A 24,937-nucleotide genomic window follows, 5' to 3' on the forward strand; every position below is an offset into this window, starting at 1 on the left:
GCGATTGTGGTATTAATTTGTTGTATTAAGCTCGAGCTGTATTTTAATATTTCCTATGAGAAACTAGCAGTTGTGTGTCGCTCTGACGTCACACGGTGACATTACTTGATTACAGAGGTGCTTAAAATATTTTTTTCAGTGACTTCTAGTCACATTCAATGTCATATCAATAAGAAATCAGACACAGAAGTAATGGAGACCTTGGTGCAATTTGTATTTGACTGAAAAATCCCAGAACGCAGTTATAGCAGAGACTCGGCCATCAATCCACCAGTCAACTCATTGAGAGTAAATATGGATTTTTATATTTGATCTGCAAACGCCTTAATTTAGCAGATGGCCTATAATTTGTTGGCAGAAATTCAAAACATGCAAAAGTATGTTGGAATAATTTAATAATATTCACAGTATGGAAATATCCCATACAAAGTGTTACAGTTCAAGTCATCTGGCAACGCTGCCATGGTTTTATTAGGCAAGCAAAACTGGACCTCATTCACACATTCTGGCACTCACATGATCGTTTCTTCATTCATATGTCTATTACAATCAATCTCATAATAAATGTCAACAGCACAATAAATACATACAGTATCTAGGACAATAGTTAAAAAGAGTGATGATCAAGGATAAGTCCTTGTCCTCATCTCTCATATACATATACATTATATATATATATATATATATATATATATATATATATATATATATATATATATATATATATATATATATATATATATATATATATATATATATATATATATATATATATATATGGTGTAGTTTATAGAGTTTCTCGATTAAAAAGCAAAAAAAACCCTAAAAATAGATTCTTACATAAAAATTGAGGGTGGATAATTGATTATTGTGTAGTCTTAAAACAATTCACAACAGCTGCAGTTGTCGATCCCAGTAATGAGGAACTCATGTGCTGCGCTTTTACATCTAAAACGCAAAACGATTAAAATACTTTGCAATTGAGAAATACATGCTAGTACATGCTTTCATTTCTATCTTATTCTGACGTGTCCTGCTACCAGTCTCTCTCATGAGGTTCTCTGTATGGGATGCCCAGGTGCTCAAAGACCGCCCTCTCAGTAGGTGTGCTCAGCGGCAAACCTGGTACCACCTTCACGCTACGCTTGCGCACCACGCCGGCGTTCAGAGAGTGTTCTGACAGACTCATGGCTTTTGTCTTGGCGAGTGCGCGCATGGAGCGGTTGAAATGGGCTGAGCCGGTGAAATACAGAATGGCGCATGCGAATTCATCGTGTGGCACCACAATGACATCGAGCCTCCGATGGCGCTGACCTGGGCCTGGCAGGACACATACGCCCATGTACTTCTTCTGCTCGCCGTTCTCCTCGTGGCTCACCAAATCGTCAGTCAAGAAGCCTGATGAATTCAAATAAGCAGCTAAGAGCCATATTTCCAGTCATTTTGATTGTCTATTATTTGTTTCACATCAATTCACAACTTAGGCCTGACTTCCTGTTTACATAAAACGATTTCAGTGTATCAATCACTAACATTTCCAATCATTCAGCAAAATTGATCATGACTTGTTTTGAATGAGTGGTGAAATGTTTAGGTTTATTATGTAGTTCCAGTTGTCTTGACTGATTCCTACTACACATAATGATATAAATCAGCGATTTTGTGTAAATTAGTGGGAATGAAATTGAAAATACAATCAAATATACAGTGGCGCACACAGGCCTGAATGCTAATCCAAGAGGCGGAGTAATCAACGAGATTGTCCTGATTGGTTGGATGTTACTGGTCTACATGATGTTTTTTGACTTGCTCGAGACATGAGACCAGAGTTTCTTCTGAGAACATAGATTTTAATTTGGATCTGCAGGAATGTAAGGAGAACTTCAATAAATCAAAAAAAAAAAAAAAGTTTTAGAATTTTAAGATCCCCATGAATTGGTTTGCGAGCCATGATTTGATTCTATACATTGACATATTTACTTTTAAAACAGGAAGTCAGGGTGACCGCGTTCGAGGGGTGGGTCACAGACATTATAGAGGGCATTTAATTGGAGGAACACAAGATTAGCATGGGATGACTCATCAAAACGTTTCAATAGTTTTCCCGGAAATATTAAATGACAAAAATCTAAACAGGAACAGCTATAAAATTATTTTTTTAAAAATTGATTTCTTAGATATACCAAATATATATGTATTGTATTGGTTTCCCTAACACAATGGGACAAAAAGCCCTGAAACAACCAATTTTGATTTCTGGGGCAATTTAAAATCGCTGACTAAACTAATGTTGTCAACACGGTCAGTTTCTTTAACCAGTAGTAAAAACCTGGAGCATGTAGACCAAGCAAATGATTTACGACTGTCCACGTATCTCCAATTGAATGTACTAATGTAGCGTAAGCGTACCGCTCTGATGGAGTTTCTGGAGCACTTTGCTAAAGACGCCCTTGTGCGATTGGCCGTCTGGATGAGTGATGAGCACGTCCACGTCTCCACATGTGGGCTTCCCGCGCCGGTACGAGCCGCACGCCACCACCAGCAGTTCTGGGTTCACGCTGTGTGCTGCCTCTCTCACCTGTCAATCACAAATGCTGCTTACCCAACGTGTGGCCATATGCGAACCCTCCTCAGTAATGTTCAACAGCACTGACACTGGGTCAACGATTAATGCTTATAGTACACCAGCTGCCTGGGTGGAGACTTCGAAAGAAGGAAAATGTATGCAACATCATGTCAGAGGGAATATCCGAGAAAACACGCATTACTTGCCAGTGATGATGGCTACAAGACATATACATGAAGGTTCACACATATAATGTGTGCCCTATAACAACTAAGGGAAATATATGTGAAAGTCAATAATTTAAGCCTGATTTAAGCTCCATCACTGGAGAGGGATATTACATGGTCTATTCTCTCTATTCTGCATTTGCTCCCGGCCTCCCAGCATTTAGGCTTTGAACTTGCTTGAGGAGAGGTTACATGCACTACATATCATTCTGTCAGAGCAAGAAGACACATGCTATCCTCATCTTCTTCATCTGTACTTTCTATCTGGCCGAGGAGGGAAAACCAAAGCAATACTATAAGAAAAACAACTGGCTTCGGGCCTCGGCTCAGCCAGAGAGCAAAGGGAGTTTCTGACTTATGATGCGCCAACTTTCAGAAGCTCCTCAGGGAGAACAGACACGCTCGCCGCCTCTGGTTTCACCATCAAGCCACCAAAAAAGATTGACAGTTCTCTCTTAGCCAGAACAAACTTTTTTTTTGTCTTATTACATACACATTACACTGAGAGATGTGCCAGTGTTTAGAATAGCTCAGCATGTATTGGTAATATAGAGCTGAATACTCCCTAACGGCATGTTGGCTTGATAGGATGATGATGATGGTCATTTCCTTTACATTTAGCTCTCTACCATAAATTGCGCCTCATGGCATGGTTATAGTTATGACATGTCGTGAACTGAGATGGGATGAAGTCTGTTACGGACCGTTTTCTCGATGGCGGCTGCCTCGCTTCTTGGCATACGTTCGAGGAAGTCGTCGTAGTGTTTCAGGCCAATTCTCAGCGTGTGAGTCAAAGTGGCCTTGGTGCGAATATCCTCCAGCGTACGAAACCCCTTAAATGATAAGAGCACAGATTTTGTCAGATAAACTTTAAAACATGTGACCTGGGTTTCATTCATGGGTTGATGGTGACATTTTAAAGCAGTAATAACAGACTGAGGGACAGGTTTTGTTTCATTTCAGTTGTTTCGTTCATAACTCCAGTAGCTTGTTTAAACCAAGCAAGTCTTCCAGTCATCAGTTTTAAATCACATTTAGCTCTGCAAAGAAAACAACAGGTTTATATGAATGAACAACTGATTAAAAAAAACAATTGTTGATATGGTTGATAGCTTTCTGTGAAGAAACATTTATTTAGTAATAGAGGTCGACCGATAGTGGAGTTTACCGATAACGAAGTTGGGCAGCACCTGCCGATAACCGATTAATCAACCGGTAGTTTTTAAAAGAAAACACAACACTCAAAGTAAAATATTGCTGAACTTTATTACAATATACAATAATAAACAGTACTGATTGTACCATGAACATGTACTGTACTTTTTCAAATTTAAATATATATATATATATATATATATATATATATATATATATATATATATATATATATATATATATATATATATATATATATATATGAGACATAGAGACATCCAAAAAGAATGTAAAAAACTTCAAATAACACAAGAAAACTTGTCTGTGATAGTTATTATTATGACTCTAGAGACCGCTGTTGTACTGTATAATGGCAGCGGACCCTTCTCAGCCGCTCCTGCAACAGATTTGACCAGGAAAAACTATCGCTGTGGAATTTTACTGATAGCTCCGGCAATCGGTTATCTGTGCCGATTAATCAGCAAAAATGATCGATCGGTCGACCTCTATTTAGTATTTATGGAAGGAGTCTCCAGGGTCAGAGTCAGAATTAAAGCAGTGGGTTTTCTGACACCCGAAAGTCTTCAAGATGGAGGACTCCATGGTTTCTCTGTACCGTGACAAGCTGCTCAGGAACCTGCTGTTCCTCTGTTCTTAAAGGTAACTATAAATGGACAAAAAGGTATGAAGGGTGGCTCTTTAATAAACAAATTGTAATAGGAAAATAACACCACCTTGTTGTTGATAATTTTCCTAACAGCACAAATATAGTGCTTTAAAATGTTTGTTATTATATCACCTACCTCTATTATTTGTAATAAGCACTTATGATCACTAAAGACAGAAAAACCTGAGGTCTTTCATTCAGCCCTGCTTACTTGTTGGTACCAAAGCTGGGCAGTCTTCGCGCCAACACCCCAGATGTTGGTGAACAGCTCCAGGACGGGCAGAGCCTCCCCGAACTGGTCCAGCTTTCTCAGGTGCCCACTCTCCATGATCTCCACAATCTTATTGGCCATGCTCTTGCCGATGCCTGGGATCTTATAGGCTTCCTGGTAACAATCAGGTCAGGGGTGTATAGTACTTGCTTTTCTCACTGTATCAATGACTTGCATGTTTGGAACAAACTCAGTGCTTCCTAATGCAACTAGGGATGCTGTAAACAAGTACTGGGTATTGTACTTTTAGCCTGAAATTCGGGATCAGTATCAGATTGTTTTTAACATATCTTCTTATTCAATCCACAGATGTATTATGTATTATGTATTATGTATTTTATATATATATATATATATATATATATATATATATATATGCCTTGAATAAGTATTCATCCCCTTGAACTTAACATTGAAACAGGGATTAATTAATACTTAATTGGGATTTCATTGTGTGATTTTCACAGTGTGAATCATTTGACAGTGCTAGTGACAAAGTCTAATTAAACAACGTTTAAACATTTCTTGATTGCGTAACATTTTTACATTTTACATTTATGGCATTTGGCAGATGCCCTTATAGAGTGACTTACATTTATCTCATTTATACACCTGAGCAGTTGAGGGTTAAGGGCCTTGCAAAAGGGCCCAACAGTGGCAGCTTGGCGGTGCTGGGGTTTGAACTCACAACCTTCTGATCAACGTCTTAACCTAATGCCTTTTTTTTTTGTTGAAAACTACTTGAATTGGCACAATTTGCACATAATTGTTTTGTTAATTTGTCTTTTGTAGTGATGTTTGTTGGTAAATGAGACCGTTTATCTGAGGTCATTTTCAAAAATAGAAAATATTAAAATATTGCGGAGTTTGCTTGATTTTGCGTTCATTTCCACGATCGCAAAATGGTGAAATCCTGTAGAGACTGACGATTACTAACCTCATATGAAGAGATCGGCTTGTGATGGCTCTTGAGGGCATTAACTGCTTTTGAGTAGCTCAGCGCCCTCCACTTGTCACCCGTATGTGTGTACACTTTGGCTAGCTGCTCCAGCTTGTCAGTGATGTGATTGTTGTGGTTCTTGCTCTTTGTCTGAGACGACTGGGCACACACCCACTTTCCCAACACGTTTGTCTTTTCTGACACATTCCGCGTGTCATCTGAAGCACCAGGATCGTGTTTAACCCCGCTGATCAGAGCCTCCAAATCGTTCTGTGACACAACGTCTTCCTCTAGGGGTTCTTCCTGAGTCTCGGGCACCTGTGGAGCACCTGTGGAGCACTAAAAGAAAATAACGTGAGTTATGTCTATTGAATTAGGTACTAAGAGTGCTGATTTAGGATCAGATTTTGGCTTCTGTTTCATCATAAACATGGCGAATTGATTGTTCAACGGTGGCATTTCAAAACCAAGCCCTCGTTAAACAGCCATAGAAATTAATTGCTATGCTATTATCACAATGATCAATATTTTACTCCCATTCATTTATTATGGATTCTTCATGCCAAATCAATAAATATAGAACAGGGATAAAACATATGCATATCCAGAGGAAGTGGCTATGTTACAATTGGATTAATCATTTAAACCATCGTTTCACTGCAAACCTTCTCAAACCGTTTCCAAATGACATTAAAACATAATTATATCTATCATGATGAGGTTAGTTGTTTGCACACGAATAGGATTAAAGATATCCTGACTTTTAGGACATGGCAAGCCTTGCTTTTAACTGTTAAATTACTTTTACTCGGAAGAAATGGAATAACTCAAAACATTTCTTGACATGATGATTTAAATAACAGGAGTTCAACCTTGATCAGCGTTTGCGCTTTGAGACACTGGATAAATTAAATAGGCAAACAAACAAACATCTGATGGATTCTGCAGAGGCTTTACCACGTCAGCTGGATCATCTTGAGCTGATTTGTGATCCGGTGGCTGCGTTTCCTCAGGAACAGGGATGCAACTGACAGCAATCTGCTTTGGCTCCTCAGCGGGAGCGTCCTGAGGACTACGGACAAAGAGAACGTAATAAGCTGGAAGAATATCTTCAAATGATCTATATAATGCGTAATTGTATGTGAATTTTACACACGGCGATAACATTTGAGCTCTGTTAGTTTTATAGACAGTTATATATTTTAAAGCAAGTGCCAATTAAATTCTGATACTGTCCAAAACTGTGACAGTGTGTTGCTGAGATTTTGGCAAACAAAGCATGCAATATAGTTATGGGATTAAAGTTTGCATAGATGCAGTATACTCAGATTGATAATTGTAATAAGCAGAAATACCGGTTGCATGGATGAAGCCTGTAGTCTTTTGTGCTCAGAAGCTTCTTCTCAGAGATGCAAGCACTGAGCCAAGTGCACTTTACCAGCTGCACAGCAGGGGGAAAGGTTTCCATCTTCAGCAGCCTTGACGCTCGTTCCCTGTCCACCGACTCGTCCACGACCACGTGCGTGCAGCTGGGTCCGTAAGCAGCTTCCACCTGGCCTCCATTCTGCACGATCTGCTGCTGGAATATGTCACACCGGGCATTTCCTATGCCAGCAGGGACTATGTGGACGCAGACACCCTGAAATATGTTCCCTAAAAGCGGAAAACAGATGTTGAATAGCTGCAGGCAACTGTCGTCCTATGAGACCCATTCCAGACCGACACACGTAGCCATTATAAAATGTTCCTGTAGTAGACATTTGTAGTAGATATTCATCACAAAACAGTATGTGACCTATGATAAGGGTTTTACATCACACAACACTGATATATCTACCTGGCTGTGAATAAATGATCACTTAGTCATATCGTTGTGATATTGGCATTTATACCACAGTGCTGTTGAAAGCTCAGCTCTGATTGGTCAGAAGGTTTTGATTCATTTTCTCTAGCTCAGACAGTGGCTCCAGCTACAAGTATATTATTATGCTTGTTTTAATATTTTATCAGGACTTGGCAGATTCTCCACATAAACAGAAGAATGTATAGCTGTCTGTTTCAACAGCAACAGTACTTTAACTGTTATGTGGTGAAACTTTTTGTGACACGATGTTTATTTAGTATTTTCGGAAGAAGTCTCCTCTGTCCGCTAGGATTGTGCCATATCGTATCGTCCATGGTATACCGGTACAAAAAATAAGAATTTGTCATCCCTCGATACTGACAGTATAGTTGACGACGTGTTTATGCACCGTAACGTGGACAACAAGCATGACTTAAGGTGGAGTTTCAACCCTAGACACGGAAGAAGAATTAAAAAGGAGCTTCCTACGTAATATGGAATTGGTGCGGATACAGAAGGTCAGGTGTGAATTGAACGTCTGTGTTTTGCGAAAACCCGTATGTCAAATGGTGGAAACACATCAGATTTGTCCCACCACCTCAAGCAAAAAACTCTGACAGTTGAAAGCCGGAAGCTGCGCAAGGACAAAGTGTCAACAAGTAACGCAAAGCAAACACTTTTAATTCGGAAGGGTACGGTTCATATTGTCATTCATATTGTTACCGCAAAAAACTACCATGTAATAACATGACATAGTTTTAAGTCTATATTGACCGTCCTCACTGTCCGCTCTTTGTGACATAACTTAAAGTTACATCTTTACAAGTGACGTCCCATACAAAGCGTACTGTATTCCCGCCTCACACCCAGTACTCCCCCGGATAGGCTCCAAACCGGGGTAAAGTGGTTACTGAATGTGAATGAAAGAAAGATTTTAACCAGAGCTGCACACATTTGAGATATGAAGTAAATTACATTACCAGTAACAGGTTGACCCGGATGTTTCTTGACCGGGGGAGCATCTTTACCCTCATGTGGCCGGTGTCTCTTCACTTTGGGGAAGGCTTTCATAATACCATGAGTCTCCATATCGAGTAGGTGACTGGTGAGAGTCCCTAATATCAGTCCAGACATGTAGAATATAAAAAATATCTTTAGAGTAATGTTAATACAGGAAGATAAATAACCACCAAAAACCCTCTACTACTTTACTAACCCTAAATCTATTAGAATTCGCCTTTGACTCTGATTTCTCTTTCATACTTCCTTACTAGACAGTATGTGTAAAATCAGAACTGCAGGTTTATTATGGACTACAACTCAGGGTAGTAGTGCACACTTTAGGACTAGCTAGTCTCTAAGTCCTCTAGACTATACTATTATTAGCAAACTGGCTAGCTGAGCAATACACAACGAATCAAACCTCACAAAAAAAAGGTGACCAGCTCCTCACGTTTTCTAATGTGTTATTTCCCCCCACACAACCGCCATACAGCTTTCTTGTAAACGCCAACAACACATCCTATTAGAAGAGAAACAAGACATTTAAAATGATCACTTCCGGGTCGTCGCCGTTGCTTATTTAAAAAATATTTATAAACAAAAAAGACAACAAAAAAAGAAAAATTAGATTGTTTGGATATATTATATATATGATTATACAGTGTGTTAAAAATGTAAGAAAATATTTACCTTTAAACCCCCTCTTTTTGTGGGTTTTTTTTGTTTGCCTCTTCCTCGTTTCTATAGAAACCTTTCGCGTGGTTGTGGAGCAGGAAGTTTAGCAACATGGCTGTTCAGAGCTGGTCAGATCTCCTGAAGGCTGCTAAGAAAACGGCGTTGATCTCAGATGGTATTTTGCTATTTCTGATATTTTGCTGTAAAATATTGGTGTAATATTAGTGATAACAGACAGAGACCCTGACGTAACGACTTATCTTAAAGGCTGCACGGTGTTACCGTACGGCTGGAGGCGCGTGCTAACTTATTATTATTATTATTATTATTATTATTATTATTATTATTATTATTATTATTATTATTTTCTGAGAGTTTGTGAGGTACTATATTGAGTCAGCGTGTTAAATCTTGATATTAAGCTGTGTTTTAGAAACGCTACACTTAAAAAAATAAATAAATGAGCACTGGGTAATGTGTTACGATATATCTTAGGATGAATGACTTATGAATGACGTAATATATCGTAAAATCTCGCGATATTTGTTCTGAGGAACTGGTTTACTTATCTATTCCTGGGTGAATAAAACATGGTAGTTCAATAAAAATAAATCAAAAAGCAGATGGCTGATTCATGAGGAATTCATAAAATGATTTTTTTTTAAAGAGATGTAGACATTAAATTTGTTACTCAGTAACATCCATCCATCTTCTATACTGCTTATCCTTACTGGGTCACAGGGAACCTGGAGTCTATCCCAGGGTGCATGGGGCACAAGGCGGGGTACACCCTGGACAGGGTGCCAGTCCATCGCAGGGCACAATCACATACTCATTCACACACCCATTCATACACTATGGACACTTTGGACATGTCAATCAGCCTACCATGCATGTCTTTGGACTGGGGGGGAACCGGAATGCCCAAAGGGCACTGCCGCAGCACAAGGAGAACATGCAAACTCCGCACACACAGGGCCGAACTGGCCATCACACCCATATGTGGTTCTTTCCCAAACTGTTGCCACAAAGGTGGAGGCACACAATTGTCTAGAATGTCTTTGTATGCTGTAGCATTACAAGTTCCCTGTTCCAGCATGACAGTACCCCTGTGCACAAAACGAGCTCCATGAAGGCATGGTTTGCCAAGTTTGGAGTGGAAGACCTCGAGTGTCATGCACAGAGCCCTGACCTCAACCCCACTGAACACCTTTGGGATAAACTGGAACGCCAGCTGCACAACAGGCCTCCTCGCCCAACATCAGTGCCTGTCCTCACTAATGTGGCTAAACGGACACAAATCCTCACTGCCAAAATCTAGTGGAAATCCTTCCCAGAAGAGTAGAGCTTATTATAAACACTAAGGGTGACTAAATCAGGGATAGGAAGTTCAACAAGCACATATGGGTGTGATGGTCAGGTGTCCACAAACTTTTGGCCATACAATATAAATGCCTCACATTCATGTACGTACACAGACCCTAAATCTTAGTTTAGTGCCGTCTAAAGTCTTGCTAACATGTTCAGTGGAAAAAGATGTATTGATATATTTATAAAATCTGTCCTTACAGGAAAAAGGAAAGTGCACTACTTGTTTACAGATGGTACAGAGATGGCTGAAGAATATGACATGAAGACAGATGAACTTCTCTGTAAGTAAAGTTCAACCCTTTGTTTTGGTTTAAAAACATAATTCCCTAATGGACTGTCTGCTTTTTCCAGCACGTAGGTTGCGCTCTAAAAGCAGACTTGGAGGACAAGGTGCATGGCAGGTGGATGTGGGGGAAACAGGCCTGAGTCTCACAGAGACGGAAGAAATAAAAGAGAACAGCTCTAATGTATGTTGTTGTCAAGTTATGTAACGTTGTTATTGTATCAGCAATTCCTACCTAATATATGACTTTAATGTTGCTTTGCTTCTGTAGCCAGTGTTTATGCGCAAGGACACCAAGACCAGTTTTCAGTGGAGGGTCCGTAACATCCCGTACCCCATAGACACCTATAAGATCACAGTGGAACCTCTGGATCGGTGCTGTATCATCCGGACCACAAACAAAAAGTAACTCCACAGTTCATTCGCTTATTCATATTCAGTAACCACTTTATACTGGTCAGGGTCATGGTGGATCCAGAGCCTATCCCTGGATCACTGGGTGTGAGATGGGTCAACTCCTGGGTGTATTTCCCAGTTCATATCAGGGCACCATGAACACACACACTGACACTCATTCACACATAGGGGTATTGTGAGTCGCCTATTCACCTTACTGGTATGTTTTTGGGAGGTGGGAGGAGGAAACCCACTTGAACAAATTGAGAATGTGTGAGACAGTAAATCAAGCTCAAGATCAAACCCGGACTCTTGGAGCTGTGAGGCAACTCTACCGGTTGTGTTACTTCGGGGTGGCTGTGGCTCAGGTGGTAGAGCCACTAATCGTAGGGTTGGTGGTTTGATTCCCGGGCCACATGATTCCACATGCTAGAGTGTCCTTGGGCAAGACACTGAACCCCAAGTTGCTCCCGATGGCAAGTTAGCGCCTTCCATGGCAGCTCTGCTACCATTGGTGTGTGAGTGTGTGTGTATGTGTGTTTGAATGAGTGAATGAGAACCGGTGTAAAGCACTTTGGGTAAAAGCGCTATATAAGTGCAGACCATTTACTCCGCTAAATCCTGGAATTGATGCAACAGTTTTAATTCATTTTCACCAAAGGAATTAATGCAAACATGTTTAAATACATATTCATGTATTAATTTGTGGTATCCGAGAGCAATTAGAAAAGATAGTCGAAGACGCACATTATTTATCCAGATGCCGTTTTGCTTATCTGCTCTGTACTCCAACATATTTTCTGGTTTCCTGATTTCTTCTGAAAACATGTAAGCAGGTCGATTGTCTCGGTGTGAATTATTGCGCATGTGTGTGTGCATGGTGCTCTGCAATGGACTGGCAACCCATATTCCTGCTTCACATCCAGGTTTCATGGGATGGCTCGGGATTCACTTTAGCCTGATCAGGAAAATTCAGTGCTGTGTACGCATGTGCAGAGCATGTAATGACAATAATAATCCCATAGGCGGTGCTACTGCGAAAGCTTGTGGATTCGTCGTTTAAATAAAATCCTTCTATTTGCCTATTCCTTTCCTTTCCCAGGTACTATAAGAAGTTCAGTATTTCAGATCTTGACCGTTGCCAGCTGCCTTTAGAGAGCTCGGCCTTGAGCTTCAGTCACGCCAACAACACTTTAATCATCAGTGTAAGTTGTAATCCCATTATAATCCCTTTATAATCCCTCACCTGCCATTTCACTTAATCACCCTCTGCTTTGTGTATGCTCTAATTTTAAAAAGTGGAATCGCAGTGATTAAAAAGATCCCACTTATTTCCCCCCATTTGTCTTAGAATACTGCATATGTAGTCCATATTGCTGCATAAATCATTGACCTTTGCTATATAAAACAGAAAAAAAAAGATTATGAAGAATCCACTTGGGCTTAGCGAGAGCCAGTTTCAGACAAGCATGCGAAGGAAAACCCCATTTTATTCTCGGACTAGATCCGCTTTCGTTGCTTTTGTATTGTGTTCACTGCTCTCGTAAGCATTTCTTTCACATCTGTCGTAGTATAAGAAGCCCAAAGAGATTTTAGCCCTGGAACAGGAGCTGATGAGGGAACTGAAGAAACTGAAGGGGACAAATGAAGGAGACGTGGACTGTAAAACCCAGTGAACTGGTGTGGACTCTCTGTAGTGTTACACGCATCTGTCTGTAGCTTTGTTTTTGTTTTTTTGAAGGATTTGTGCTCTTCAGAAGCTTCATTTTGTAAATTGTGCACAAAGAATAAAAGCACCTTGCTGTATATGGGTGTTTTGGTTATTTCCAAATAATTCTATACACGCTGTACTTTATCAATAAAGTACAGTGTGTATAGAATTTGAGTTCAATTCTTTATGCTGTGTGACATATGTTTTGTGTAATGCTACTCCATTAAGCTGGATAACATTATTAATGTTACAACTGTGTCAGTGTCCTGGTTTTTTTCCACCATGGATGCCCAATAGAAATGGCTGTGTATTGTGTTGTCACTGAGGTTACATGAACTAAATTTATGCTAAATCCAAGGCCTAGAAGAGTATCTCTGTTGCATTCGTACAAAAAAAAACAAACAAACCCAAAAAACATTAAAATTAACAGTAGCATCAATTGCATTTATGATTTAATGTATAATAAAATTCTTTTAAAAATTTATCTTCATTCATGGAAAATGTTTTTTTTGGTTAACAGTTATTACTACATTACCCATAATACTTTTTCAATACCAGCTGATAGTGGTAATGGGAATTACCCCTAGCTTCATCTCTATCTAAAGAGAGCGATGCAACAGAGTTTTAGTCCTGTACTCCTCCTCTTTACACAGTGCTCAAACAACTCAGGTTTCCCAAACAAGTTTCATGATAATAACCCCGTATTTTGCTAACTAGCCAAGCCAGATCTCTGGCATAACTCAAGGCAACTGTGTCATATAACTGTATTCTGTAACTTTGAATTCAACGGTTGTTGTCTTCACTACTTCCGCAGGGAATTTCTCATTAATATGACATTGAACGTTGCTGGAATGGTGAGCAAGAAAAGAAGCTCTTGAGCTTTTGTTTTCGGGAGCTAACAACAAAAACTGACCATTATCTCCTAGGTTTAAGATTGTTTAGCATTTTTTCTCCTATTAAACACCACTGTAACTGCTAGTACTGTACCAGTGTGATTTTAGAGCGGCGCGGAATCTCTACGTTCTTACTGGAATAATAAAAATACAGCATCAACCAACAAATCAGCACCAAAATTGTTAAGTATATCACAAATATTTCAATATAACCTGTTTCAGGGAGGACTTATCCTTTAAGCAAGATGACCTATAGTGCATGTTTGGATTAAAATTAACCTCAATTGGAAATAGGTTTGAATTAAGAAAAAATTCTGACAAATAAATAAATGTCAGTTTAGGCCTGTGAGTTGAGAGGGATTACTAGTAACTGATTATTGACAAGAAGGATAGTTCTGGCTAGTTCCTACTGTATCGACCTACAACACTGGCAAATCCTTTCATTGAACAGATGCTTTATGAGATTGCAGCTAGGGATTTCTCTGAGCTAGGCCTATCAGACTTGTGAGTTTTGCACTAAAAGATGATTACGTTGAACTATAGATCAATAGTACATGTTTTCATGAATAACAAGAACAATAAAAAGCAACAAATCAATTGTAAATAACAGAATTAGGTCTATTTTTCTATAAATATTATTAATACAGTTTTAGAGGTGTTCATCTAATTTTATGCTAGTGTCAGATAAATTCAGTACTATAGTCGGCTAAAATTTCTCTTTAATAAAATGTATTATTTGTGTATATAATGTAAACTAATGAAAAGATCTATTTGGTTAAATAGGCCATAATCTTTATCAAACCAACTTAATCAGCTCCTTTATATAGATTCCAGGTTCTTTTTGCATGATCAGAAGAACACAGGAATGTGGCACTGAATCAAAATCTCTCACGTTCAAGAGACTGTTTTGTCCATGGAAAAACAGAACCCGCTGCGCATTATTATCCCTATGGTGTTGACAATCATTCTAGCGTCCAAACATTTGCACACACCATTGGCGCTTTCCAGGAACAGAGCAGCTCCTGGCTCAGACCTCATCTCTGTGTACTCCCACTGCTCAAAAAGGTGGTACGCCCTACAGCTGCTGTATTTTCCAGAAAGAACCAATTCCTATTGTCCAGGGGAAATCCTTGGCTTGGCGGAGTATTCTGAAATTTCTGCAGGCAAATGTTCAGATTGAGGTCTAGGAGTTAATGGCCACCTAGAGAGAGGCTCTTCTAGATCCTCCAGTCAGTGTCTAACCCAGGAACTTTCAGCCAATAGCTTTCTTCCCTTACAATGTGGGGACAAGAAGTCTGGCTGTTGGCTGCATTTGACACTCATCTCCAGTTCTGGGTGGGTGCAGAATGTGCCTCCATGCTGGTGTGGGCTTCTTATGGAGAAAAGCTTGATTTCTGCTTTTAATATTGTTTGCTGCAAACAGTTGATTTCTAAAACATTTCCTTTTGAGTTTTCAAACCACGTGTCATGAGGCATAGGAAAATTTGGCTTATTTGCTGGGATTCAGAACAAGAAGACGTTATACATGATGTTGACACATGAATCATCTAATGGTTCGTAATTGTGTGATTCCAGCTCATAACTAGACCGAATCGCCCAGCTTCCCCCCCCCCAAACATTAAGCATGAATGATCTGCCTTTATGAATGGAATGGGCACAGTGTTGGTACTCAGCCCCAGTTTCACCAGTTTTCAATGATACTGACAATCAGACTCCCGGGCTGGTTGATAAATTGGAAGTCGTGGGAAGATTTAAAGAAAAAAAAAAAGCAAATAGGCAGTAGGGTGATGTGATTTTTGTCCAGTCTCTTGTTCCTTTCCCTCTTTCTCTGTTCCTCCCTGTCTCGAGGCCCCAGCAGTCATGCTCGGCTGCCTCACCAGAGACACTCGTTCTTTTGCCCCTTTTCATCCTCATGCATCCCTCTTTGCCTCTTCCCAGCCTTTCCCCCATCATTCAGAGCCTTTTGCCTCATCTCACCCCTGAAATTCTCTCTCTCTCTCTCTCTCTCTCTCTCTCTCTCTCTACCCCCTCCTTCTCTTATGCAATGCCACTCTCCTTTTTCCCCTGATGGCTGACCCCTTCTTGTGTCATTATTCGAGCCCTGCCATTGTACAACATGTTCCTTTTCTCTCTGGCCGACAAAGGGGGCATTTGATCAGAGGGTTACGGTGTGCGGCTCACAGAAATGCGACTACGTGGTGGTAACCTTTGTTCGGGGCCTGCAACGCTGCGTTGACCTCATCGCTCCCGAAGCGAAAGGCCTGAAACCATTCAAAAGCCAGTCTCACTTGCTGAGCACATTCAATCAGGCCTGGCCAGTCACAGATATTGGTTCCTGGTTAACTGGGGCTCACAGGCTTCTTGTTTTTCATCAGGAGCTGAGCTTGCCAGGGCCAAGAAACCAAAAACAACAGCTATACTACCCTGGCAGTAAACCTATTGAATAGACTTGAGTATGTCTCTTGTGTGTTTTTTTCCCCCTCAGACCACTGCTGTTGTATACCTTGTTGTCTCTAAAAGAATCCGAGTCCTAATTTTCCCAAGCAAAGCTTTTCAACTTTAACCTCTACTTTGCTGTTCTCTTATTATTAATGGCGCCCACACACATGCGGCACATCACTAAAAAGATGCTTGAAGAATTTATGAGACAACATTGAATCATGCACCAGTTCAGTACATTCATACTTTGAGTAATTTGAGATATTAAAAAAAGACGTCTGAGAATTAATTTAATTAAAATCTATATTTTACATACATTTAAACATATGGCATTCATTATAAATGAAAATGAAAACAGTACGCTTACAGAAATTTAATACACACTCTATAATAAATATTTCTGTCCTCACTTTTAAAAATTCCTCTGATAAAAATATATATATATATTCAAATAGACAATGGAAAGGAGATGGATGCATCTCAAAAGACTTCATAGACGAATCTGCATAAGTGCACCAGAGAGGTTGTTGTATTTTGTTGAATGGGATTGTTTAAAACAACATAGCTGCCATGTGTGAGTGTATTTGTTGTGTGTGTGTGTGTGTGTGTGTATATCTCTTTCCCAGAGATAAACTGCACATTACTTAACCGATGGCTTCTGGAGGCTTTTCATATTAAGCTGATTTGAGAATAGTCTCTCGCTCTTTCTCTTTTTTTATTTTTTCTCCTTTTTTAATTATAGCTAAATAGCAGTCCAGGCTCAGTCTCTTCAGAAGTCAAATAAAGTCTCATACCTCTGCATTTAAATAAGCGACACACAAATGAAATCCAGTTTGATTGTTCAAGCTACTGTACAAGAGGTCTTTTTAAAGATGTGTGTCCTTGCTTATCTGTATATGTGCATGTACAAGTGTGTGTGTGTGTGTGTGTGTGTGTGTGTGTGTGTGTGTATGTCAGTGGGTATCCTTAGTTGACGACAGGCCTATGGCTGTGCTTAGTCCGCTTGTTAAGCTGGTAAGGGACAATATCGAAGGGCTTGTGCTCAGTGAGCAGGTGTCCCCGTGGAAAGCGTTTCATGAAATGAGCTTCTCTCTGGTGCTGTTGCGTGCGTGTCGCCTTCCGTGGACGGCCCTTCCGTGTAAACGCCATGTACCAGTCTTTGTACTTGGCATTCTGCAGTGCTGTGTAGTTGTTCTCCAGGACGATCTCAGTGAAAATGCAGTCCTTGCCATGACCCTTCCTCTGGAACAGGGACAGCAAAACGTTCAGAGGACATCAAGTTAGAAAACTTTTATTCCGCTGCAATGGTTTTTATTGCATGGTGGAAGGTGGGAAAGAGACGTGCTCAGATCTTGTTAAAAATTCTAAACGGAGTCAAGAATTCAATGACAGTTATATTACTGTCTTACGCACATTGGCTTTAAATGAAAATGTATGAAAATGATATGAAGTAGGAGTGGAAAGGTATGAAAATTCACAGTGTACTAACTGTACAACCCAAATATCATGGTTTTTAGTATATGGATAAAGGATTATGGTGCATGGAACACAAAAGTGCAGCAGTCATGTAAGTAACAAACCATTTTGTTAAGGAGTTTTACAAAACAATGATGTAAAATGTCTTGTACATATCTTTCTTTCTTTCTTTTTGTGATACTGATTTTTGTGATATTAATCATTTATTACTGTAGATTTTCCTATCATGGTATACCACACCAGTTTATTGTCACCCCTCATATTATATATATAAAATAAATACACAATCAATGCAAAATTGGCACATTTTAATGTATCACATAAAAAACAAAAATTTGCCTTACCCGTCCAATCAGCTTTCCTTTCTTGTTCATGCATATGTAGAAGCCTGTCTTAGCTCCACGGATACGAATCCGACTCCCAAATGTGTCGGTCTCTACAATCAGTTTAGCTGAAAATGTCAAATAAAACAATTACAAATAGGTTGTGTGTCTAGACAGATAAACAATCCTTATTATCCTTAATATTATACTCTGAATCTAGTTGAATCCAAAATATTATAAAGTATGCATATATTGAAGAAGTAATTACTTTTCAGAGGAATTACAGAAGAATTTGTTTAACTCATTATTTAACTCATAATTTCAACATCATAATTTTTTATAGTGAAATGGAAATGAAAACGTGGGAGGCTTATCTATCACTTTCCATAAATTCTATCAAATTCAAATTCAAATCTTATCCAGCAATTTCCACTTTCAAATATAAGAGTGGGCAAAAATGTATGTAGTGGTCTGTGATACAATGCAAGATTACACCTAGTTAAATTCAATACTGCTACAAGATTTGACATTGTGATTTTGCTTTACCAAGCTTTTTATTTATTTATTTAATCTTCGTCACTTACCCAAAGGAAGACTGGTGTACTGTGTATGTGAATTTACACTAAGCAGGGAAGTTTATAAGCCTGGGACATGGACATAATCTTCCTTTGGAGCTGAACCTCAGGCAGATCAGAAAAGCTGAGGACTTAAATAGTCGCATAAAATAGCAGCAATATACAAATAAATGTATGTCGGTATCATGGACATGGATGTATTCTCAACGTGAACTGCTCTGTTTGTTCTTTTATATTATATAAAGCGATTACTTGGATCTCTATTGAATTTACTAAGAGGCTTAAGATATCTTAAATGACCATATTTGTCATGTTTGCACCTTTCTTGTTCCCCAATGCTCCATCTTAATTCAACATGCATCTTCATTCGACATTATAGGCTTTTTAAAAATTATTACATATATTTTTTTGCAAATAACAAATAATTTTGTTGCTGTTTGTTGTCTTAAAGAAGTTATGCAAAATTGCAATTTTATTAAAATATAGTAATATTAATTTTATTACGTTTTACATTTACATAACTACCCTTTTGGGGGCTTTCACAATTATTCTTAGAATGGTTCCTTTATTTTTCTCCTAACATGGTCCTTTTGGAAATATTGTTCTGAAAGAAAGCATCTAAGGGTTCCACCTGCAGGAAACTTAAGAACCATTTAAAGCGTTAGAGCGCATAAGTCTTTTACTGATTCTCCATTTTGATTCTTTCTGACTGGCTTTTTTCTTCTTCTTTATGTCGGTGTGCGCGCGCGCGTGTGCTCGTGGTGCGTTGGCAAATTCGTATGAAAGTAGGTATGACTGGTGACGAATGGTTAAAAAGGTGACGGTGGCGGGCGAGGCTCGCTGTCTCAAGCTTTTTTATTTATTTTTTTTTTTTATCACTTTACTTACGAAACTTCACTTTACTTAAGAAATCCAACCAAATCGCGTTCACAGGTTAGAGTTCATACGAAGTGCGCGTGACAGGTGGTGACGTGAGCGCGCGCTCTGCTCTGTCTGTTTACCTCAGAAAGACAAAATGGGAGAAACACAAGGGGCTAATATGATGACGCTGACCTCAGCCCATGTCTTTATATCTTAAAAGTAGCGTGTACTTTTACTTTGAGTTGTAAAACGACGAAAATGACTCATAAAACGAAAAAAAAAAAAAAAAAAAAAAGCAGACGAAGTGGACCGTCTGTTTTGGTTGGAGACAAAGTTAAAACAGCTGTATTACAGCAGCTATAAAACTTGACATAATCATTTTCTTAAAAAAAAACAAACATGGATATTTTACATCAAATTTCATTCTTATTTCATCATATCAATGAACCACTTCCACGAATATAACCTAGCTATTTTCATTAGCACATTATAACCTACATGCTAGGAAGCTCATATTAACATTGTCTTTTTATGGATAAAACCATATAGGCCTACATGTTTGTTTTTTCTTTCTTACACAATTTCAAGACACAAAGGTTTGTCTCAAGGTTAGAAAATTATTCGTCTTTCCATCCTCCAGCTCCATTTTTGTTCGACAGAGAGCTGGTCAGGAAATGTTTAGCCAAGAAGGTACAGAGGTAAGATGAGTAACTGATGTATTTTCCAGACTGAGTCGGGTTTTCCCAAGATCCCACACATTCACAACCATATATATGACATTTCAAAATATGCAGTCTACTTTATAGCTAAGTCCTTTGGGACAAATTAGGATAAACTTCGGCCTGTTTTTTTTAAAGTCAAGATTTAATATATTGAAGACTAATTAGGGAATGTTTAACCCCGCTACTCCAATAGGTCAATTAAGAGCGTAAAGATGAAGACAGACGTCCTTTATATTTGCTAGTTTGGAAAGTATTAGCCGATATATCACACTGCTAAGGTGCCCCTATGTCAAGTCAGTGTGAAAGAAAATTTTACAGTAATTTATTGGCAGCCGTTAAATACTTAACGGTTAAAAATGACTAAACAACTGTAAAACATGTTTACAGTAAAGTACAGTAGTACTTATGAACATTTGCTCATTTGGCTGATGCTTTAAAAAAAAAAAAAAAAAAAACTTGCAATGGATGCAGAATACAACTAAACCGAATCTTACAAGTCAGTACCCAACCATGGCTGTTTGACAATGCTGGGATTCGAACATACAACCTTTCGATCTGTCACTCAAAGCCTAAACCAATAACTGAGCCAACCATTGATTCAAGCACTTCTACTACTGAATTAGCGTGCACTAAAAGCTTGCAATGACACAACTTTCAACTCAGTTGTGTCCTGCATCAATCATATTTAGCATAGTGCCATTGCATGTTTTTAGCTTAATAAGTAGGCAACTATAGAAATAAAGGTACCAAACGGTACTTTTCCTTGTTGTTGGTTTGGTACCACCAAGCGAGCATGTTTTGTACACATTTGTTACTTAGGAATGCGCACATGGTACCTTTAATTCGCTTTTACAGTGGTGGACCTTAAATTATTTTGAAATGTTTCCAGGTTAAATGTGTATTCTAAAGGTACCAAAGATGTACGCTTGATGGTACCACCCCAGCGATACGGAAAAGTACAGTTTGGTAACTTTAAGACATTGAGAGAGTGTAGTTCAATATGTTAAGTACTAAAGCCATTCATTATCAGACTTCTAACAAACCTACATGTCAAATTAAACAAGGTTTTAGCCAGAGGTCCAGATTATATTTTAATTAGCGAATGATTAGTATAGGGCCATTTCATGGTTTCAAGCCAAATAAGGTATATTGGCTACAATTGCAAGTTCGCCTCATATATAGGTACACTCTCAGGAAAAAAAGCATTCTAAACTGTATCTTTCCTTGAAGCTGGGGTGGTACCCTCAAGGTTACACACTTCGTAGCTTTAGTGGGTATCTTTCACCTATAAAGGTGCATGTATTGTACCTCTGAAGCTTTGCTCTAAAAACTAATTACAGTCCATTTACACACCTTAAATCATTTAAAAAGCTACACTATATCTATATTTCCAGATGAAAGTTACGTAGGTACAAAAAAAAGTTTTGACACATTTTAATTAACAGCACATTTAATAGTTTTCTATATCTTATTAACAGCACTTTTCTAATTTTTATTGTAAATCTAGTTGCTTCAGGTTGTCATTATTTAGGTAGTGCTTGTATTAATTAGCTGTACATTAGGAAATTAACAACTTCACTATCACCGAACATAATTTTAAACCAACGCAATGTTATTAGGCTTGTAATTGTAAAAACCAAGTTATAACTATAACACCTAATAATAGTAGCAATATATATGGGGGGTTACTAGATCACTATTTGATAATTTTAGCCATTACAATTAGTCTGTATGTTAACGAGTGTAATTTAATTTATTGGTGAGTTTCAGGTTTAATAGATAGTCAATTAGGGAAAACTTAAAATATGTTAATCGGGGGCGTGTTTAGTCTAATGTATGCTGATTAGAGTAGATTTTATTCATGTTTTTATTTTTCTTCATTTTAAACTACTTGTAAATTGCTTTTCTGGTGTTGAAAGAGGACTTTTTTGCTGCTCTTACCGTGCACGTCTCCGTCCTCGCCGTTAGCCACAACTCTCTTATTGCTCAGCACCTGCACGTGTCTGCCGCTCGTGCGACTGTACAGCTGGTAGGTGCGCGTCAACCGGCGGCTCGTGCGATCCGACAAGCGGCTGTGCTCGGTCACGTGTTGCTTGAAGTTCGGCACGGACACGGAGTGCAGGCCTGCCGCCGTCTGAGGAAACGAAAACACGCGTAAAATAAATAAATAAATAAATAAGAGGCTATAACATGCTATTCAGTGATTTGCATTTATTATTCAACAGCCATAGACAACGGGGGGGGGGGGGGCGACACCAACAGAATGCATAGTGTTAAACCTGTGTGGTGTTTATAGGCTAATTCCAGATAAAGATTACGGATTAAATGTACTAATTCAGGGATGAATAATAATTTATTTACATTAAAACCATCAAAGCATTATGCATTAATTTGCTCTAGGGGGCAACCCATGTGATGCATACACAGCTATAGGAGTACTGTAGGATTGATCCGGAATGTCACACTGTTTTGACACTATTTAGTGCAGGATTATGCGGTTTGAGATGTAGGCCTGGTAGCTAGGAGGGCGCTTTTGGACAGATGTCATGCCTCTTATGGGCTGTTTTAACACGAGTGATCTTTCACCCATCTCTGCATGCACCGTTTCTCTCAACGATTCCTTTTTCATTTCAGCCATACGTCCTACCCACATGCTATTACCATTACCTTTAGGGCATTGGGGGGTGGGGGGTGGGGGGGTTACTCCTTTTCAAGATGTTTGATGTAAGAAAAGTTTATTGGACTCACACACCAGCACAGAATTAATGCACAAAATATAGGCTCGGTTCCGTGGACGCTTACAGTGACAGTTGCAGTGTATAAACCCAGAGTGAAAGTATTTTAAATATTGCAATACTTTATTAAGCCTGTACAGCCTAAAGAAAAATAAACGCACACTTACCTGCGTGTAAAAGATTAGCGTCATGAATTGGATTAACCTGAAAAAACAAACAAACAAACAAACAAACAAACAAAAAACCAGGCACGATTGTTAATTGGCGCAGATAATATTTCTATGTATTATTTGGTAAACACAATTAAACAAACAAACAAACAAACAAACAAACAAACAAACAAAGACATGAGATTTACTTACAGGTAACCCCATTTAGAAGATTTCAGCTTCATTGTGAGATTCTGCAAACGCTTGCGTCTGTCTCCTGATTTAAATCCTTCATGAGTTCCCTGTTTCTGAGGGGACAGAGTTAGTCCCGATGGAATTGTGCTCTAAAAATAGATCCCGTTGCTGATCAACTACAAATTAAGTTGAATTGAACAGCTCAGAGTTTTTTTTTTTTTTTTTTTTTTTTACATACAATCTATTGAAGGAGATCCATAATTCCCTCAGAAATAACTCTTCTTCCACCATATAACTGGACAATCCAACCAAAACAAAACAAAGTTATTCCAGAGCATTCAAGCGGATTTTAGGACTGTACCTGCACCCCATACTGCAGACAGTGTGAATCAGTGATCTGATTCGTATTAACAACCTGGAGAAAAAACTACACTGGGAAAAATCTTATCCGCTCTCCGGGAGACGCGCTTGCATCCAAATTCATGCACTAACGTGTGCATTATTTCAGTTGTTCTTATTTTCTCGTGGTCATAAGGTCATATCAGTCACAAGGAAAAACATGTCAGAGTCACTTCTGAACTTTTTTTTTTTTTTTTTTTTTTTTAAAAGGAAAGATCCACTTGCAACCGCTTTGAGTTCAAAGTGAAATGATGCGCCAGGAGTCGGCTTCTCATCCCGCAGTTTTTCCCGCAGTGAAGTGCGGCTCGGACCAGCCTCCCCGCTGCATTTAAGTTCCGACACTGAACACACACACACACACACACACACACACACACACACACACACAAAGACAGGAGGAGCAAAGGCAAAGTCACGTCTAAAACCGTCAAAGTGCACTGTTTTCATGCCATTTAATGCAGTTATGTGCAGTTTTGGATGCGAATGTCTCAGTTATAAACTGTCACCTATATCAAGTAATACACTACATATTATGGCGCTCACAACATGCAGTTTTCGATACATCATACCTGCCTGCTGTTGGACTAAACTCTAGGTTAATGTCAAAATGGATTGTCAACTAAGATATTAAATCATAAGTGTCATCCAAAAGCTAGAGCAAACTGTGTTTTACAGAGTAGAGAATTATGTAGTTTAGGAGGAAAATACAATGAATTTATAAGTGATTCAACTAATCAGTTAAAGACATGTATAAACCTATGGACAGTAACGAACTGAAGGAAAACTTAAACAACATAAAAAGTTGGTTGGACATCCAGGAGCCACCAGAACAGCTTCAGTGTGTCTACAAGTCTCTGGAATTGTACTGGAGCGATCCAGAAGATATTCCATCAATTAATGTTTGGATAATGGTGGTGGAGAATGTGGTCCAGCACGTTGATCTAAAATCTCCCATAGTTGATCAGTTTGGCTGATATCTGGTAAAGGTCATAGCATGCGACTTACATAATTTTCATCTTCATTAGATGGGGGCGGAGTCATCCTGGAGTGGACCAGACCCATC

The 24,937-nt window shown here is 38.9% G+C and overlaps 3 protein-coding genes across 5 annotated transcripts; 1 reads left to right on the top strand and 2 right to left on the bottom strand.

Annotated features, from left to right (window-relative positions):
- Nucleotides 1–1,005: 1,005 nt before the first annotated feature.
- On the bottom strand, nt 1,006–9,457 carry poll (polymerase (DNA directed), lambda). 3 transcript variants are annotated; one of them, XM_017458191.3, is made up of 10 exons: nt 9,362–9,456; nt 9,098–9,191; nt 8,650–8,784; nt 7,182–7,479; nt 6,784–6,898; nt 5,824–6,165; nt 4,827–5,000; nt 3,498–3,626; nt 2,410–2,578; nt 1,006–1,398 (listed from the first exon to the last, which is right to left on the bottom strand). In XM_017458191.3, exons 3-10 carry the CDS (start codon nt 8,756–8,758, stop codon nt 1,037–1,039), a joined length of 1,698 nt encoding a protein of 565 aa, XP_017313680.2. In that variant the 5' UTR covers nt 8,759–8,784; nt 9,098–9,191; nt 9,362–9,456; the 3' UTR covers nt 1,006–1,036. The 3 variants fall into 3 exon arrangements, with proteins under 3 accessions (XP_017313680.2, XP_017313679.2, XP_047007136.2); XM_017458190.3 differs by having other exon boundaries at nt 9,123–9,191; nt 9,362–9,455; XM_047151180.2 differs by lacking the exon at nt 4,827–5,000 and having other exon boundaries at nt 9,123–9,191; nt 9,362–9,457.
- dpcd (deleted in primary ciliary dyskinesia homolog (mouse)) lies at nt 9,438–13,200 on the top strand. Its single transcript, NM_001200687.2, is given in 6 exon segments — nt 9,438–9,521; nt 10,918–10,998; nt 11,069–11,184; nt 11,272–11,405; nt 12,499–12,601; nt 12,968–13,200. Coding segments are annotated over 6 exon segments (603 nt in total). The 5' UTR covers nt 9,438–9,457; the 3' UTR covers nt 13,073–13,200.
- A 3,528-nt stretch (nt 13,201–16,728) lies between these two features.
- On the bottom strand, nt 16,729–24,531 carry fgf8b (fibroblast growth factor 8b). The gene is made up of 5 exons (XM_017457206.3): nt 23,494–24,531; nt 23,299–23,335; nt 22,338–22,530; nt 18,260–18,366; nt 16,729–17,681 (listed from the first exon to the last, which is right to left on the bottom strand). The coding sequence occupies exons 1-5, from the start codon at nt 23,523–23,525 to the stop codon at nt 17,406–17,408; spliced, it is 645 nt and encodes a 214-aa protein (XP_017312695.1). The 5' UTR covers nt 23,526–24,531; the 3' UTR covers nt 16,729–17,405.
- Between the last annotated feature and the right edge of the window lie 406 nt (nt 24,532–24,937).

Source organism: Ictalurus punctatus, chromosome 26 (genome assembly GCF_001660625.3).
Source record: "Ictalurus punctatus breed USDA103 chromosome 26, Coco_2.0, whole genome shotgun sequence".
NCBI lineage: Eukaryota > Metazoa > Chordata > Actinopteri > Siluriformes > Ictaluridae > Ictalurus > Ictalurus punctatus.

Bases quoted from the DNA above. Each gene is read 5' to 3' on its own strand.
- poll (XM_017458191.3), bottom strand. From the start codon at position 8,758: ATGGAGACTCATGGTATTATGAAAGCCTTCCCCAAAGTGAAGAGACAC. The intron at 3,627-4,826 runs GTAAGCAGGGCT...TTATCATTTAAG, and splicing joins CCCAGCTTTGGTACCAACAA to GGGTTTCGTACGCTGGAGGA. The intron at 1,399-2,409 runs GTACGCTTACGC...TGAATTCATCAG, and splicing joins CCAGAAACTCCATCAGAGCG to GCTTCTTGACTGACGATTTG.
- fgf8b (XM_017457206.3), bottom strand. From the start codon at position 23,525: ATGAAGCTGAAATCTTCTAAATGGGGTTACCT. The intron at 22,531-23,298 runs GTAAGTGTGCGT...TCGTTTCCTCAG, and splicing joins CGCTAATCTTTTACACGCAG to ACGGCGGCAGGCCTGCACTC. The intron at 18,367-22,337 runs GTAAGAGCAGCA...TGACATTTTCAG, and splicing joins CGAGGACGGAGACGTGCACG to CTAAACTGATTGTAGAGACC.